The 19,312-nt window shown below is 31.1% G+C and overlaps 1 protein-coding gene across 6 annotated transcripts in view; it reads right to left on the bottom strand.

The window, feature by feature from the left end:
- Positions 1-5,243: 5,243 nt before the first annotated feature.
- The window catches only part of LOC148622427 (dynactin subunit 1-like), a 35,033-nt gene continuing 20,964 nt past the window's right edge, over positions 5,244-19,312 (bottom strand). For 4 of the 6 annotated variants that reach the window (XM_088572322.1, XM_088572323.1, XM_088572325.1 and 1 more), the window contains 16 exons: positions 18,836-18,919; positions 18,477-18,536; positions 18,024-18,126; positions 17,380-17,412; positions 13,316-13,415; positions 12,772-12,865; positions 12,212-12,340; positions 11,719-11,861; positions 11,243-11,376; positions 10,835-10,905; positions 9,869-9,940; positions 9,498-9,653; positions 9,203-9,260; positions 8,819-8,910; positions 6,607-6,702; positions 5,244-6,328 (listed from right to left, as the gene is read on the bottom strand). In XM_088572322.1, the coding sequence (XP_088428448.1) occupies positions 6,194-6,328; positions 6,607-6,702; positions 8,819-8,910; positions 9,203-9,260; positions 9,498-9,653; positions 9,869-9,940; positions 10,835-10,905; positions 11,243-11,376; positions 11,719-11,861; positions 12,212-12,340; positions 12,772-12,865; positions 13,316-13,415; positions 17,380-17,412; positions 18,024-18,126; positions 18,477-18,536; positions 18,836-18,919 (1,560 nt within the window). In that variant the 3' untranslated portion in view covers positions 5,244-6,193. The remainder of the gene's footprint in view (positions 6,329-6,606; positions 6,703-8,818; positions 8,911-9,202; positions 9,261-9,497; positions 9,654-9,868; positions 9,941-10,834; positions 10,906-11,242; positions 11,377-11,718; positions 11,862-12,211; positions 12,341-12,771; positions 12,866-13,315; positions 13,416-17,379; positions 17,413-18,023; positions 18,127-18,476; positions 18,537-18,835; positions 18,920-19,312) is intronic. The other 2 variants (XM_088572324.1, XM_088572327.1) reach the window with 1 other exon arrangement.

Raw genomic sequence — 19,312 nt, 5'->3', positions numbered from 1 at the left:
GTCATTGTCTCTAATTGTCTGGTTCATTTTTATCTATGCATAGAAAATGACATTGCTTAAATTTTTACTTGGGGCCTTTCAGAGCTCACTACTGGGGCCTTTCAGAGCCCACTACTAGATGAGATTATCCTCATGCTGAAGGTCTTGCTGTGACCGCTGAATTATTAATTTTACCGCTGGTTGTAATGGTGGTTTGCATTTGTTGCATTATACCATATCTGTTCTTTTTCAATTGCACGAAGTGTATGTGCACATAGCAAAACACACACAAAAAATGTTATTTCTTTTTAAATGAATAAATAGTGTTTTTGTGTGAAAAATAATAAATATGAAAAGCTCACAAAATGGTAACACAAAAGTTTACAAATCCTTTACAGACAATTGTAAAAAAATGAATAAACATTAATAATAATATACCAAACATGTATAATTTAACTTAGTATAAAACGAGCTTTTTGATTGGTCTAACCACTCGAAGGAACATTATCCATTTAGGATAACTTGGTCAACTTTGAGGTCACGCCCCTTTTACCTTTTATGTCAAACATATGTACTAATGTGGGCGGAGCTTGTTTTATCGGTGTGATATTTTCCTGCGCCGTTTCTTAATTGTTTTGATTATTAAAATTATGCGAAGATTAAATCTGTATTTATTTTATGATAACAAATTAAATTATAAGAAATCCTTCCAATATTTGAACAGGTTATACAATATAACCTGGTTTTCCGCAGTTTACGCTAAAACATAGACCGCTTCGCTGCCTATTAACCAATCCAACTATTAACCAATTGCCCAAACCAGGTTATATTGTATAACATGTTCAAATATTGGAAACATTCCTTAAATAACTTGTGATTGTACTATATGTTTCCTATTCTGTTTTGAATAAATCAATACGTACATTGAAATTTAATTTTTTTTTAAATGCAGGGATTGACTTTTTTGGTACTTGAGAAAAGGGGGGGTGTCAATTATTTTTTTCCGGGATCATTTTTCAATTTGCCGGCCCACCCCTGGAGATAAATAATGACCAGTACCTTAAGTTTACAGATACAGACATAACAATTAATACAAAAAATGTTACACAAAATGCCTGTTGTTTTAGGATTTTAGGATCACGCTAGCATATATAAAATCAGCCTGTCCAAAACACCAGAGTCTATCGGTTTTCGTTTGTAGATAATAAAATGGGAAGTTAATTTAATTATCACTTGTTAAAAAAAAAAAACATTCAATAATTATTTTAAGTTCCCATTTTTCTATTTTTCGAGCATAAAAGGGCATTCCCTTTAGACTCGCATATTGATATTTAGTACTACACATTTGTGTCAGGCGTTGGAGATGAGTCATTCTTTATCTGTATGTTTAAACAAAGACTAAGAGACATACATGGACAGAACTGGTGGGAATATATTTCTAACTCACCAAATGTTCTTTTTATACCAAGATTAAGGACTCGATATGAATAAATGAAAATATCCAAAAACTGCTCCGTAATCTTAGATTTGAAATTTATTATATTCTGTGTTCCAATCATAAGCTTCCTATTGAAAAAAGGTAGACATGAAAATATATTACATGAAGACAGATTATGTCAGTTGTGTAATTTTAATGTAGTGGAAGATGAATACTATTTTATGCTTGTTTGTCCAATATTGTCAGACATTAAAAGAAATTTGTTACCTATATGGTTTCACAGTAATCTATGTGTGGACAAATTGATTATTTTTTTTATATTTTTTTTTAAACTGAAGACTATGTTATCTTGAAAAATACTGCTATTTATATCAAAAAGACAAAACACGTGAGAGATGAGGTATTGTCATTTTAATTATTTGTATAATGAAATGAAAGGCGTACTTGTAAATGTGTTCTTGTTCATTAATGTGAACTTTTGATCTAACTATTGTTATTAATGTTTTCAAAATTATTGATGATGATAATTTTTAATGACAACTGTAGTTGGCATGATATTTTATTGTGTATTGATATTTGTACCGTGGGCTGTAGGCCTGATTTGTACAAGAGTAATCAACGGAACCAAGGTTATAGCGGTATTCAAAAGAATGTAATCCAGGGACAAAACCAGACATGGAACACAGACATACACAACAAAGAACATAAAGTAACTAAAATCATACATAAAAAGTAACAAAAGCAAATAAGCAATTCGGACTCCAGTAAAAACTGGGAGCATGGACCAGGTGCATCGGTAAGGTAAGCGTCCTATGCTTTTCTAGAAACACCCGCCGAGTTGCTCATAAAAAGTCAAGTCTGGGGTAGACGAAAAAGGAAATAAACGTATCTTTATCTTTAAAGACGGGAGCATCAATTATAAAATATGTTGTGAAGTGGCTCAAATTAAACGTAAATAAGAATAATGATTTAGTGAACAATAGCCACGTTTAAAAAAGGTAAAAGGGAACTAAATACATAATAAATATGAATAAAACCAGGGGCGGATCCAGGATTAAGATTAGGGGGATGGCATTTAAAATTTCGCCTAGCGGATTTTTTTTAGGTTAAATTTTTTATGTATTCTTCTAGAGTGGGTGCAATTTAGATATCGTTTGTGGTAAAATTAGCGAGTAATTAAAGTTTCAACAAAAACCGCCTAAATCTACCCCTGACAACCCATGCTTTATATATTTTAGGGGGCCAGGGCGGATTCAGGCGGGGCTTGGCGGACGTGCCCCCTAAAACTTGCAAAGCATTGATTGTAAGGGGTACATTTGGGCACTAGAATTTTCACACTAATTTTACCACAAAAGAAATCTACATTGCACCCACTCTAGAAGAATATTTCAAATATTTAACCTCAGTTTTTTTCGCCTCGCTCCCCTCGGCGAAATTTTAACTGTGCGCCGCCTAATCTAAATTCCTGGATCCGCCCCTGACGGCGCACGCTCGCCATGCCCTCGCCTGAATCCGCCCCTGAAAACGTACAAATACCGAAAAAGATGAGCCCAAATTTCGGCCTTAAAGCCTTCGTCAGGGGCAAAAAGTAGTGAGGAGAAAACTGCCAATCCCTACCACGGAGACAAGATGCCCTTCAAAATTGATCTTGATCATTATGAAATATGCGTAAAGTTCAAGATGAAAATTTCTAAAACGAAAAGCAGTTGAAAACCGGGTTATGGTGACTAAATTATGCGGGTTTGACATTAATTCCGAGGGGATGGGCAGTCCCAAGGAAGCTGATGATACGCTGTTCCAGGAACTTGTATTCAAAAGGACAGATATAGCATTTCTTCTTTGCCATAAGCATCTATTTGAGCCACTTGTTTCATTAAAGTACTTAAATGGTCTTCGTTTACAACAAATCAACAAAAAATACTCTCAAATAAACCTGGTCAAAGCAATTTAACAAATTTTAAGTTTGGTAAATATTTCTGAAAGTCATAATTTCAAAGATTATTTGCAATAAAACAAGGTTTAAAATCGATACCTGTCACAAACATGATGATTTTGACTTTCCAATTTTCCCTTCCTTAGGGGCAATGGTCAGAATCTCCAGGCTAAAGAGAAGTAGCAGATCCAGTGATTGTCTATATAATCAACTAAAATATTAGGGCATAAAGGGGGCATCTAGTCATATTCTTGTACCTGCCCTTGTGGAAAAAAAAGTTGATTCGTTTGTCATGCACGTGATTTTGTACACTGATTTTCTTAGTAAAGATAGTGTCAAATAAGCTTATAAGACATGGTATGTGGAGCATCACCGCTATTAAAAGAAGTCTATGGCTGTCATCACCATTTAATTAATTGAAATGGAGTTTCATTCTCAAAGATGAGAAAAGATATCTTAAGTTAGATTTAAACAGGTAGAAACTTATAATAGAGTGATTCATGCATTTCTTCATGTCAACTATTTTTTGTTATTGTTAATCCTTCTGTCCCACAGAAACTGTATTAGGATATATAAGTGCAAATGAAAGTAAATATTAAAACTTGAAATATGGTTATGTCCTACTAGAGAAAAAATTCCCGCTAGAATTGGAAATCCTTTAGTAGGCCTAATAGAAACGGTACTCAAAATTAAAAGTGCAAATGAAAGTTGCCCACTGATATTAACACTTAGTCTTTGGTAGTGTTCTACTACAGAAAAAGTGCATGAAAACTACCAGTCAGTAGTTTTACACTACAACAAAAGCTACTATTTTTTTTTATTGTGTTTGAACATAAAAAGCTTTTTTAAAGTATGGTAAATGGAAGAAAATATAAAATCTGAAAATTTCCATTTTAATGAAAAAAACTCATTATTGTCACATAGAAAGTGAAAAATATGTGCCTGAATGTTGGGTACACCAATAATTATAACAACAGCACCCGTTTATAAGCTAAAAAATCATTTTGGTCCATGTTGAGGTATTTTTTTCATGGGTAGGGGTGGCAATTTTTCACCTAACTTGACTTTGAAAAGTTTAAGTATTTATTACTTAGACTCATTTGAAAGCTGAGATACTATATAAATGAATTGTATCACAAAAGCTTGTTTACACTATAGAATTTTGAAAACAAATGTGACAAAAACGGGTGATATAGGAGAAATTCTGAAATTTCACCTTTATCTGATTCTATAGTAATTATAACCCAAAGAGGAAAATTTAGGTGCCTTAATTGATCAGATATTTTTGTTACATCATTTTCCTTATTAATGCCTAAAATGTGAGTTAAACAGTGTTGGTATGATTTGAATAAGAATTCTGTTTGATGCTGAGACCAGTTTTCAAGGGGTAAGGGTTTTATTTTTAAAAATTTTTGAAAATTATATTATCTATCGAATGATACAAATTTGAGACGTTGTTCTTGAGCTATAACTTGTAGAGTCAAATTTTTGCAACTATATAAGGGAAAATCCAATTTTTTTCATTATGGATGCCCACAGACTAACTGAGGTATATATTTTTAGTTCTTTTGTTTTATGTTTCATTTGTTTTTGTTTTGGTTTAAATGTTACTATTAAAGTGTCATTTCCTTGTTTTAATAATCATTTAGTCTCACTTTGTCATAGGGCAGTTTGCATTGTTTTAAATTTTGTGTTTATAACATCTATCACTGTAGTGCTTCAATTTGTGATGTATTTAAACGACATAAAAATAGCTTTAACTTATTAACATAGTAAGGAGAAAGTTGGCCATTTTGAATTAGTTTAGTCAAAAAGGCATGTGATACAACATGTGATACCAAAAACAGTTATCAGTAAGACTCGGCTTCCTTAACTTGTTCCATAAAGAGAAACTTTTATACTTGTATCTTATTTTATTCATGATCACCAATACATAACACCGATAGACCAAGCATACATTGTAAAGTATATCAATTAATATTAGTATGAAGGTAACTTCAAAAATATCCTGGATTGAAGCCAAAGACTTGTAGTATTAAGAGAGAATGACTGAAATAATCATTGGAAACATAATACATGAAAAGAATAATTGGCAAAGTAATTATAATTTCCTATATAAAAGTCTGTAACAGCCACTTGCACATAAAATTAAGTAAAGAAAATTGATTTGAGTACTAATCGGTTTTAAATAAAGTTAGACAGCACATTAAAAACAGTCAATATCAGAATTTTCCTTCAAATTTTTGTCAAGAAATCAAGCCAACTTTTATTGAAATAAACTTTTTTTTTAGTTTCTCTCTTAAATACATGCAAAATGCTTTGCATTTAACAAATAAGGAAGTAAAGCACTTAACATTTTTAAAAACATACAGATGTTGAGAACAGTAATCTCTACCATTCCACAAAAAATCTGTAAAAAAACAGTTCCATGAAATAATGCTTGCAATATCAAACTTTACCTTAATGTATCACGAAATAAAAGTTTCCCTTAAACAAGCATGTCAACTTTCATGCACTTTGACTAACAGAATATGAACAGCCTTAAGACGTAATTTTAGGAAAACTACTTTCAATTTTATGAATTGTTTTAAGATGGAAAATAAAGCAATGAAATCAATGAAATAATCTTCTATACAAGACTTCAAATCTTCAATTATAAATGATTCGCTCTTTATCCAATAATTTATATTCTAAACATCCAAAGAAGCACAGTCCCACATTAGAATATTACTAATTTGAAGTGTAAATCTAAGACAAATATTGCAACTACATTGGCAGTACACCTTTCACATGAAGCAGTCAATAATAAATAATATCGATATAAATATTGTAGATTAGCACTATTATGTAAATAAACAATGTATTTTCTGAAGTTGATCTGCAGACACATGTAACGGTATACGTTCTCCACAAGAACCTTTCACAGGTATAGATATTTTAGCAACTAGCACACTGTCTCCGCTCTTCTCATGCAACATCTGCAAAAGAGAAAGGTGTATGAAATATGATGGTACTTGTACAGATTTAGAAATCTTTTTCAATTTTTTAATGATTAGTTTATTACAACATGTTAGTTTTGTTCATTTTTTACAATGAAATTAGTTCTTATACATGTTACAAGCTAAATATGATTAAATCTATTTCTTTCAATATTTTAGAATTTTGGTAAGTGATTTTTTTTTCTGACAGAGCTGTAAGAAAGTTAAATATCTATTTCTCAATTTGCATAAAAACAGGTAAATTCATCTTTGATTACCTTGGCAAACTCTGGTGTTGGAAATGTGGAAAAATCAGCTCGAACTTGTCCTCCTGGTCTATTGGCAGCTTGTACTGTGGTTATATTTGCCTGAAGCTAAAACAGATAAACAATGTATGAGTATTTATTGTAATGTATCAGTAAAATTTAAATTGATTAAATTTAAGGAAGATGGAGGGTTTCCATTACTTCTATTTGAAAGGTAATGATAATAAGTTTTCTATGTCATATCTTAAGTTTTGATACTAAATTTGTCTGTTTTAAATTATATTCCACCATATCCCACAACTGACTAAAATGGTGAATCACCACTTTGTCGCTTTTAATTGAACCTCTTTGATTAACACTGATTGGCCAATTTTGGAAACAACTTAAGTTTTTTTCTAGATTAAGAATATTTTTTTTTCTAGATATATATATGTATATAACGAAAGCTATATTTTATATCCAAGTTAACCAAGTGGTCTAGAGCGTTGGACTTAGTGCAGGTGGTGTTGCCATAGATGTCAGAGAAGAGAAGGGGTTCAAAACCTGCTGAGGGAGTGATCAAATTTGCATTGATTCTAGAGTAGTAGTTTAGACTTGATTATATATATGTATGCATCCTTGTATTAATATATTATGTTGATCCTTGCCTTGCAAGCTATGTATCTACATAGTGATGTACTAGCAAGTAAGATGGTAGAGTTGCTTCACCCCATCAGACTTATATGTATTATATACTTGGTGTGGCTGTATTTGTATACTGTTACAGATCCTCTATTGTCTTACTCGATACAATCAGAGGGCTGCTCTGGCTTTAAAAATTCTGTCGCCAGAAAAATCGCCAGCTGCTATTTTATGTCACCAATTTTCAGAAGTGAGGGCCAGGGGGGGCCCAAAAAAAATTATACTTTTTTTTTAAAAATAAGACAGTATTAAGTCCACTGATGAATTATCTTTGTCAATTCATAAAAATAACCTCTCCATTCATGATATACATGGACACAAGATTCACTATTGATGCATGTATGAAGCAGGTTTTTAGCTCTAGTCTGTCACTATCATATGCATAAAATAATAAAGTACTACTCCAGAAACAGGTATTTTATTTCTAACAAGGACTTTATATTACTATTCTCACATAGTCCCTGATTTTAAAGCATGTTCACCTTTGTTCTTTATGGTGTAATTTATCTTACAATATAATTTGATTTTTTTTTGATTGAACAAACTTGATTCTTTTTTTTTCAAGTGAAAAAATTTCTAGCAATCTACATTTTGTACCATGGACCATTAATTGTGTCCCTGTTTAATTATCTTGGTTATCTGAATATTATTTCCTGAATTACCGTAGATTTTGGGAATCCCCATTCTATTTGTTTACTGATTTTCCCGCCAAAAAGTCACATGTCAAAAGTGTAAACAAATGTCATCCATTTTCTTTCATCAATTCTTTCATTTCTAACTGTTTCGACATTTTCTGATGGGATAATGATTGTTAAATGGATTTAATTTATTCTGTTATTAGGTAAGTCTGTTTCTGAATGTATCACATGGTTAAACATGGCCATAATTGCGTTTACCTTTGACCAGATGATGAGAGTTTTGATTGGCTCAATAATATATTTACATTTGATTGACACCTCCCATGAGGATATTGTCAGTCACGGTCGTCTGGTCTAATTACCGTTAATTGCCTTCAGTCGTAAATTGGTCATGGTCAGTTAACTCTCACCAGGTGTCAACATAATTTGATAATTAGAGAAAATATCCCTTGCTGATAAACTTCCTGTCAATTTTAATATACGAAACTTAGGTACCAAGAAAATCGCCAACTGGTTATTTTTGTCGCCAGATCAAATAAAGCAATTTGCGACATTGGTGAAGCCCAGCGTGACCCCTGGTGTCCTATTCAGTTACATCATGTGCTATTGTTTGCACTCTAGACTTACTTTAATATATATAGATTTACTTTATTATAATTTTGATTTTAAAGGTGTAAAGTGTTTTTTATCATATGGAAATCAAAGGAAAACACTGACATTCTATACAGGTCAACAGCTCTGTTAATGTGAATATAAGAATTTTTTATCATTAAAAGCTAAATTTCTTAAATAAATAAGTGAATAAGTGACAGGAGAACTAGTTTGTAAATATGATTTACTTAATTCTATATTAAATAGATATTGTTTGCATAGATTTATATTCTAAATATTATTTCCATACATACCTCCTGCATTTTCTTCTCCATGAGGGTCAATAGTGTAGTTCTGGCAATCAGGTCCTTCACTGGGTCTACACTCTGTGATGCAGGCTCCAAACCTGAAAACAGAATACATAGTGTCTCTTCATTCTTTGGTAATTATTTTACAGGTATGAATTTAAGAAAAGTAGAAATACACTTGTATACCAATATTTAAAAAAAGACAATGAAATTAGAATTAAAATAGAATAGAAAACATTTATCCGAAGTTATCAAGCAACAGTTCAGTGAATTAAACTTCAAGTTGTTGAGTGAACTGAGTTTCTCAATGATGATAACTACTCATTATTAATAAAGGTGCTTACTGTGTACTGTAAAAATGATTTCACTGTATTTCTAAATGTTACCTACCAGGTTTTCGTTTGGATAGATCAATGACTTTAGGATGTGAACACAGATTATTGACCTCCTGTAAACAGAAAATGCAAACATAATTGATCAACTTTCAGAAGTTAAGGTGAGGCTTTAATAGCACACAAATAATCTGCCGGGGTTGAAGTATGTTAAGCTTCTCTCTACGTATTCTTACATAATACTATAAAGTTTTCATTCAAAATAGTTAAGATATCATCAAAAATGAAAGAATCAATTTAGCAGTCTCACTCAAATCTGTAAGACTGACTAGTATTGTTTGAAGGATTCCTACCTTCTGTAGCTCTGAGGTTTGTTTGACTAGATTCTTTAGGTCTGTAGCACCAGGGAAACCATCAGGTATCTCTCTGGGTTTTTCTGGCTCCTTATGTCTGGTCATCCATGGTGCCTTCTTCGGCACTCTAAGGGGGGGTAATTGAGCCATTTTCTCCTACAAATATCAATTTGATGCTTCTTTCCAAGTTTACACATACATGTAATACCATTTTTGAAAATCATAGGATTGAGTGTAAAAATTTTAAGACACATTAAAAATATGCATTAATGGAACATAAATTTTATATGATTTTCTTCAAGAGTTTACATAATACAAAAACTAGTTTTGTGCCTTTCCGATTCTTCCCCTTTTTAAAACATAAACCATACCTTCATTTGTTCAGCTTGCAGTCTCACGTTTTCATTCTTGGTAAATTTCAAAGCTTCTTTAAGTGTTGTGATCTATAATAAGAGAAATTTATGCCTATTAAAATAGAATTTATAATGAAACAAAGTTGTGTACAACTAACCACATACATGTATTACCAGACTACATATGCTATTGTTAAATCAGAGTCATACACTATTACAATTTAAGTAGCACTCCAGCTAAGAATCATGCAAAATGTGATTCATGAGTGGAAAGCCTACATATTTTTATTTTTGATATTTTGTTTGAATTGCTACAGTAAACAGAAATTAAAATTCGTTCTTTTTTCATATAACCTGTGTTCTTACGTGATAAAAACTATATAGAATGCACTGTAGACTTCAAAATTAAGGGAGATAACTCTATAAATGACACCCAAATACGATAGAATCTATTGGATTTTCAATGTTGATTACCTTCTAAAGAGCAGCTGGTTGGAATGAATTATTACACATTTCATAATGTAGACCCATAAAACAACTTTATAACAAATACAGAAATATGTAGCCTTTTTGGAGTGTATCACATTTTTCAGATTTTGCATGATTCATACAAAGACTACTACATTGTACTTAACTTTAAGTATAGAGGTTTAAAACATCTGAAATGAATATAAATGTGATATTTTTACCATTTATCAGGAAACTTTGATTTATTTTACACAGTTCTTGTGGAAATCTTTTGAGATAATCTTGGCAAACATAAATGAAAAGTTGTAACAAGAGATTTGAATGAAAGCTTTGGCACCTTATCTCTGATTAAGTCACATTACAATATTGTTCGTAATTTGCAATAAATGAAGGTTTAAAAACATAATTCAGGATTTAGTTTAATTTCAGGATAGTAAATTATTGTACATAAACTTTTGTAGAAAAGAACAAGTATAATACATATGTCTTCCTGTAAGAATACCACTGTGTGCTAACCTGTTGTTGTAGAACTGGTGATTCCTGTACTGTGGATGGTAAACCTCCCATTGGGGACAAGGGGCTTGTAGCTTAAAATGCAACACATAAAACCAAATATTACTAAAAACTACATGTAATTTACTTCTATTTAATGTTGTGCGTGAACAGAAATGTATGTACTTGAGAAGCAAATCTCTGTCCACACTTTTTATAAAAAAATAAAAAAAAATATCATCTTTAAGTGCAACAATACAAATTCATGTAGTATGCCATTTCATTGAGAAGAATGGAGATTTGATTTACCTGCTTACTTGACAAAATTTTACATTTATTACAATATTTTTATACCTCTCACCTGTCAAAGTTTTATGCTATTGTCTGTTCAATACATTTGTCTATGGGTATCCTACCTACATACACACAAACCTGATGCTTGTCTAGAAATTCCTTCCAACAGAGATTTCTTGGACAGGACCTTAAGTCTCTCTTTCAACTCATACTTCTCCTGTTCTAAAGCATCAATATCTGCTTGTAATGAGTCCAGTGTCTCTTCATATTGTCTAGAAGTAAAAAGTACAACTCTTATATTTTCAGAACACATGTTGTAATTATTTCATAAATGGATCATCCAACAAAATAAATATTTAATCTGACATAGATAATGAAATCTATGACAACAGGAAATTAAATAAACCCCCCAAAAAAACTTTGCAACAAATCAAAACCTGTAATACCCCCGAGCAATATGTAACCTGTACATTTTCAAAACTAAATTTCTCTAAATTGAACAAAATATCCACTTCTAATAGGATTCAGTTTAAATCTAAATATTCACTTTACAAAAATATTATAGAGTAGGTTTCACTGAAGTACACATTCTATTATAAAACAACTCCTCTTACTTTTCCTTTTTTTTAAACTGTGCCTGTTGATCATCTATTTTCCTCTGCATTTGATCAGTTTTATCATCACTGTCTCGTGTAGCATTCTCAACCTTCTTCTCTAGAAGTCCTAATCTAACCTGCTGACTGCTCAACTCTTCTTGCTGAAATTGTGAAAAAAACACATAATAAGATTTGTTTTATCTTTATCAAAGCTTGTATAAAAAGTCAAATGTTTCAAATTGACAATCAAGATCTACTCATGTGGATCTACTCAGTGTAGTATACATGCTTTTTTCCTTTCACAATTCAGTACTTTGTGATTTATTATTATTGCATGAGAAGACTTCATAGTATGTTTTGTACTTTAAGGAATTTTTGCAATTCTAAGAATTTTTTAGGATAGCTAAAAATATATAACCCAGAGGACAAGAGCAGACCTTGTTTGGGCAGGGGACTAACATAATTTAACACCAATTACAAATATAACTAACAGTATCAAACCAGCACAAACCTTCATTCTAAGTTTCTTCTTCAGTTCTACAATTTCCTCCTCCTTTGTAGCCATTCTGTGTTTCATAAGTTCTATGTCAGCTATCTGGGTTCTCAACATATCAGCTCTTACTTTCACAGGAGCAAGTGGCTAAAATACATGTGATAATTTAATATTTTATTGTAAAGCTATTAAGTAATTAAATTCCTTTATACTCCTTTGAATATGTTCATGACAGCTTGGGATTTCTATCAAATCACTTCACAATAATATAAGTTTCAGCCTCTCAGGAATAAGGGTTAGCTTTTTTAACCACAATTCAAGACTATTAAGGCACTGTTTTACCCATATTTATACTGATATATTAGCAAAACATATTGATTCTAAATACTGAAAATTAAAAGTTTCTTCACACATTTATCATAGCTGTTATTCAAGACTAAAATATAATTCTAACTGCTGTAATCAAGAAATATCCCACTTCAGTGATGCTATAAGCTCTATAATGCAAATCAAATCTGGTCATCTTTGTTGCATTATTTTCTGAATAACAGGAACTACCACTATATAGCTAATCATACCATTTTCTCATGAGTTCCATCAAAGTCATACTCTCCATTTTCCATGGCATTGGCTAGTTTGTTCATGGCTCCTACTACCATACCAAATGATGATCTGCAAACAATTGTCAAAATGTAAATGAAGATAATTTTGTTTGATATTGGTAAACAATCAAATAATTTATCCCAAGAATAAAGTATATATTAAAGGTGTAGGATTCTATATAAAGTATATATTAAAGGCGTAGGATTCTATATAAAGTATATATTAAAGGTGTAGGATTCTATATAAAGTATATATTAAAGGTGTAGGATTCTATATAAAGTATATATTAAAGGCATAGGATTCTATATAAAGTATATATTAAAGGTGTAGGATTCTATATAAAGTATATATTAAAGGTGTAGGATTCTAGTTTACTATTGGTAAGGCTATTCATTTCAAGAAGGATACTTTTTCAATGAACTACTCCCTTAGTTTTTTAATGATCTAACTATGAATAATTTAAAATAAAAGGCCACTAATTTGTCTCTACAAACAATTAATACATCAATATGTTTAAACCTCAGAGTATCAAATGGTCCATTGTCCTCTTTTCCATAAACTTTATCTGTGGCCTGATAAGATAGCTCCTCAATCTTCTTTGCTAAGAGTCCTTCAGCATCTGTTTGTATAAAACAGAGTTTGGCATCACAATTAGAATGACCTATACCTACATATGTGCATAACCCAAACTTGTATCTAAACCAAGTAGAGATAACCAATACAATTAAACAATGAACAAAAAACCAGCAAACACACCAATAATACTGTGTTCATGTCTATATCAGTTTCCCATTTATCTTCCAAATGATAATGATTCTATCATGTGTAAATATATATGACTAACAAATACAGTATAATACTTCTATAACAGATAAACTTTCAATGTCAATTCTACCTGTTTTCACTACCTTAACATTGGGTTTCTGAAAATGACAAATCAAATGTAATTTCTTTCCAATAGAAATTAATAAGTAACGCCAACACAGCAAATGTTATTTCTGCATGCTTTAATATGATACTTCACAACAAAATATGAGTTAAAACAATTATATTGTATTTCAAAGGAGCCAAAGAGTAACGCTGATACCCTTTAGCTGATCAAACTTGGGAAGTGTTCAGTACACACACATGGAATACTCTTAAAACCTTATATTACTTCTGAACACAGTATTAGAACTAAGGTTAGTTATTTCAAGTTCCCTCTCCACTCCCCATAATGTCAGAGCTCCTCTGTCCAATGCATTGTGAGAATGCCTTCCACATGACAAAACCTATACTCTGTGTTTGCACCAATATTTAACTTGAATAAGGACAAGCTAAGCCATAGATTTAGATTTTACTATATTACTTTCAACCTTGAATGCCAATTACTTATTTTTCACACTATGATTTACTAACACACATTTCCCTGTATCTTTCATGAGTGAGGCAACTTCTTTCCCCATCTTCATATAATAAAATGAAGTTTCAGATTCAAAGTTACAAAAGCTAGTACAAACACACCCATTTGTGCATCTTGTATATCATCTCAAGTCTGACTGTATCATGTTTTAGAACAACTTTCAATTTTATTTGTTTTCACACAGTTATGTAATAAGATGTATTAATTTTCACTTTACATGACCTAAAAAAATCAAACAAAACATAAGCATCTAAGTTCTCATAACCCACGGCACAATAGGTAAACTGAAAGCAACAAGTTATATTACCTCGTGGGATTAACCAATTCAGTCTCAAGGAAATAGCACTGGAATCTAATATAAATAAAGCAAGTGTCCCACATTATACTTTTTGGTCCTAAACTATTGACAAGCTGGCATTTTAGCTGCTGTGCATTCTAACATATAGATATGTTAACACATGAATATCATGCTGGCTTTCCTAACTTAATTGACAGGCTGAATAATGCTCTAATTATACTGCAATTTTCTTCCATATTTTCAGGTAATTTATATTTAAATTAATTAACTGGAAAAACTGTGATCAAAGCTGAAGTATATCCTCACTTTTAGCATGTGGTCAAAATATGAACAATTGTCAAACAGGAAGTTTATGTCACTTTAGTCAGTCATTTAATTCCATGATAGTGCATACCTATATAAAGCTTGTGTCAAAATATTGAGTGGTTTGGTAGGTTAATGTCGAAAAAACTGTATTAAAAAATTGAGGACAGATGAACAGAGTTACAGACACTACTACAACTTTATAAGGGGTATAAAATGATATAGCATACTGAATTGGGTATAGTCCTATTATCTGTCAGTGCTAGGTGAGACTTGGCTTTTAGTTTGCCAGTCCTTTCACTACAAATATTTTACAATAGGGTTAGACTACCAACAAGTCCCTCTCATTATATTAAAGAATATATGAAAAAGTTTATTGACTGCATGTATCCCTCTGATAGCAAATCTACTAATTCACAGAAATTAGTAGTGGTGTTATCAGAGATTTCATTTTCCTTCCCAGAATTTCTGATTTAGAACATATTGAAATTCAAAGATCAATCTGCACTTTATTGTTTACTTGCGGGATCTAGAAACGCTGCATTACAATGCAAAATTTTCTATTTCATGCTTTTTCTTAACACTTCTGTCATGATGAAATTGATACTTGTCATTTTTTATCACTATTTTTACACGAAAAATGTTGTGCTTTTAAATACTGAACCATCACTCTGTAAGTGATTTGAATGGTGGACTAGAACCCATTCTTGTGAAACCATGGGGTCACATGACGAGACTTACATACCCTATTAATTCATCAAATGAAACAAAATCAAGGACGCTTTTGAGGTTTACCATTTATGGGTGACGACTTAACTTCAAATGAAAATAAAATGATTATGTTTTACTTTTTAAAAAAATATATCTCAATCTTTGCAAAGTTATTATTTATGAATTATATGTAATTTGAAATTAATATATCACAATAATCAACAAATAAGAGGGTACTTAACATAATCACTATGCTCAACCAAACAAGATATTGTACACAATGTCATGCTAAGGACAAAACTAATCATTTTTAAATCTCATCAATCTAATCAAAGAGAAATGCATGCCCTGGCAGAAGTCAAAATAGGAGCTACATACCAAAACCATTCTGTTAATTAGAAGCTAATAAGAATATGACAAAAATTTTATGTTCCAAAACCTTTTTCTTAGAGCTCTAAAAGTTCAGTGGGACTAAAAATAGGACAAGATATATAACCCATAACAGTAATCACCCTTTGTTCAAAACACAACTCTTTTCTACCAAGAATAAACGAAGGAAATTTAGACCATGATCATTAGTGGAGAAATGAACAATAATACTGAGCAACAAAGTGATTGAAGAAATAACCTTTTCTTCTTGTGAGGGCATAAAATAATCAAAGGGCACACTTTATATATTTTTTGATAAAATAGTTATTGTAAATGTAAAATGTAATTGTAGTAAAAATATTTTTAGGTTCAAGAACATTCAATGTTAGCTATATAACATGGTTTTAAATAGTTAAAAATAACAAAGTGAAGACTATAAATAATTGTTCTTCTAAAGGACACAAGGCATTGCATCCCACCATTTTTTATAGCTGGGACAGTGTATGCTCCAACCATATTTGCTACACATACAAAGCCTACAAAAATGTGTTAACTATCTAAAAAAGAAACATAAAATCTTCTATGTATATAAATATATTGTTTGTTATTTTTTCAACAAAAAGCCGGTAAATTCTGAAAGAAAAGTACAAATTCCAAATTATTATTTAAGTTAAACAATAACAATCAAGGAAAAAAGATGTTCGAGAATATATAGTCAAAGCAAAGGATTTGTAAAACTATATAAACAGAATGCAAAATAGAGTAATAGAGTATGTAAATAGAAATGCAAAAAGGTTTTCATTCAAACGATGATTGAAAATATTTGAAATGGAAAAATAAACAACAAAAAGACTGAAAGCAAGGCTAAGCCATGCTAAAAACAATTAAAACCCACAATAATGTACATAAAATGAAATAGGAATGTTACTATCTGAATGTCATTTCACCGTCACATTCTTTGTAGCTTTAGGAATTTCCCTATTTGGAAACTCATGTATATACTTGAAGTAAACACAGGAAAATTTTTACCTTTTAAATCATATGGGGTTGCTATGGTAATGTGTGTTTTTGTCCATACAAAAAAAAACATCAAACATATGCTTTTCATCATGAGAAACATGATTTTTGTGAATGAAATCACATGGATTTCATGAGTTGATGCTTCTGTTCTAAACATTTGTTATTTCCTACCTTTCACATGGTAGTTCTTATAAATAAGGTTGTTTTCAATAAAGGATGCATTTAACAGAAGAATGAAGCAAATTGATAGGACCAAATTTGACTTAAATGGAACATACTCCTTTACTTTTACTCAAATTCTATTTTTAACCTGTATTTGTTCACTTATGAATGTTAACAGGCTTGGTAAAATAATTTCACAAGTTTTATGGCTTTGAAATATGTGGACAATAGTCCAAGTTTTCAATAACATTATCAAACAATCTTATTTTGTTTGTAATTTTGTATAGATCATTCAGTAGCAACATAACACTCCTTTACCCTTTTTGAGGTTCTCTATATCCATCTTTCCACCTGATATAAAGCAGGGTCAAACATTAACGCAACATAACAATAGCAAAACAACAGGTTCCACACAATATAAAAAATACTCTGCTTTATTATCAAAATAAAACTGGAATAAGCAAGGAATTCACTCAATGGTCATTCCCAACAAATATACATCTTTCACACAAAATTGTATCATATGAATTTTAACATTGGAACATGTGAAGTCATGTGATTTGAAAGATTTTGCTAAAGAGCAGAAATATATGAAACATAGAAGTGTATTATAACAGTTTGGTGCCATATATGTGTCATGATAAAAGGTGAACAATGGTTTGTTTTCTGGTTTATATCTAACTTCAATGTTCTTAATAAATTGAAAGAAAACTCACCCATTCTTATTTGTTTTAAATGGTGTCAATTATTTCATGATAATGGCAGCCATTTTGATATTACGTTCATCTTTCTTGATTATGAAGATTTTGACAGATTGTATAACCAATACCATATTTTGTTTTATTGGGTCATTCTTAATTTAACATTTGTACATAGAATGAAGTAATCATTATTGTGACTAAAACATCAAGCTACTAAGGAAGGAGAAAGAGGGTATTATATGATTTGTTTACAATACAAACCTGTCAGTAGTGCAGCCTGTTGCATGGCACCAGCAGCTGTGTATTGGAGAGACTTCACAATATGGCTTATCTTTTTCCCTGCTTCTGATAACTGATCTTGAACCTATACCATGAAAAATACATGCATATAAATTTAGAGATTTAAAATAGTAATGTGACGGCTACAATCGCATAATATCATTTTACTACATGCACTGGTATTTTCATTATTATTTATGTGGGATTATATTATATTGCATAAAATATCCATTAAATATATCAAGATTTCTGGTAGATAGATATTACAAGTTAAGGTGCTTATTATTATTTCTAAATGATCTACTAAGCGGTGAATATAATAACAGAGTTGTAATGACAGACTTAAAACTACATTAATCTGTGAAATCAATTTTCTATCTATAGTGTCAATAAAACTATAAGAACTATATATACAGTTATATATCATATATTTACCTCCTTTGAAAAGTTAAGTGGTGTGGCATTGGCTTGTCCTTGAGGCAATCTTCTTTTTATCTGAAAAATATTGAGATCCACAATATATGATTTAGCTGTGGGTGTATGAATCAATTAAAATGTCTATATATATAAATCTGATTACAAAAGAACCCAGAACTCACTGTACCATACATTTATATTCATTATAAAGAAAAAAACATCGATAGCAAATAATGATGCTTGACCATTATAAAATGTATGCATCCAGGTGTATCCACATTGGATATTAAAACCATGAAATAAGAATTCATGCAGACACTGATGAAGTAGATGTTTATATAAATATCACACCCACAGCTAAATCAAAAGGACCTTACCTTTCTAGCGCAAGTTCTGGCATCATTACAGCATGTCTCTAGGTCCTTGAAAAGGATAGAAATCTCAGACTGCTCCTGTCCTGGCTGTAAAATATGCAACAGGTAATATAATTGGCATATCCTTCTAGAGTATGATATATTGATACAATTAATGACAAATTCAATCATACATGTATTTAATTATTTCTGATACAGCCAAACCTGTCTTATGTGACCTGTCTTTCATCAGAGGCAGCAAAAATGGTCACATAAGAGCAGTAGTTGTCCTTGTATATATATATGATAACCCTAAAAACTCGGACCAGGAGATTCACACATTTCTCATTCACCCATATTATTATTTTTTTTTATTTAGATTTAACAAGAGCAGTGCTCCAGGTCCCCCACCTCACATTAAAAGTAAAATTTCATGGAATGTTGCAAAATATTGTGAAGTCCATGTAACCTTGACCATTAACTTACTGACCTCAAATTCAA

This window comes from Perna viridis, chromosome 3, assembly GCF_037379345.1.
Source record: "Perna viridis isolate PV_CMFRI_1.1 ecotype Kerala chromosome 3, ASM3737934v1, whole genome shotgun sequence".
Lineage (NCBI taxonomy): Eukaryota > Metazoa > Mollusca > Bivalvia > Mytilida > Mytilidae > Perna > Perna viridis.
The sequence above is the reverse complement of the archived record's forward strand: the minus strand, read 5'-3'. Positions and strand labels throughout refer to the sequence as shown.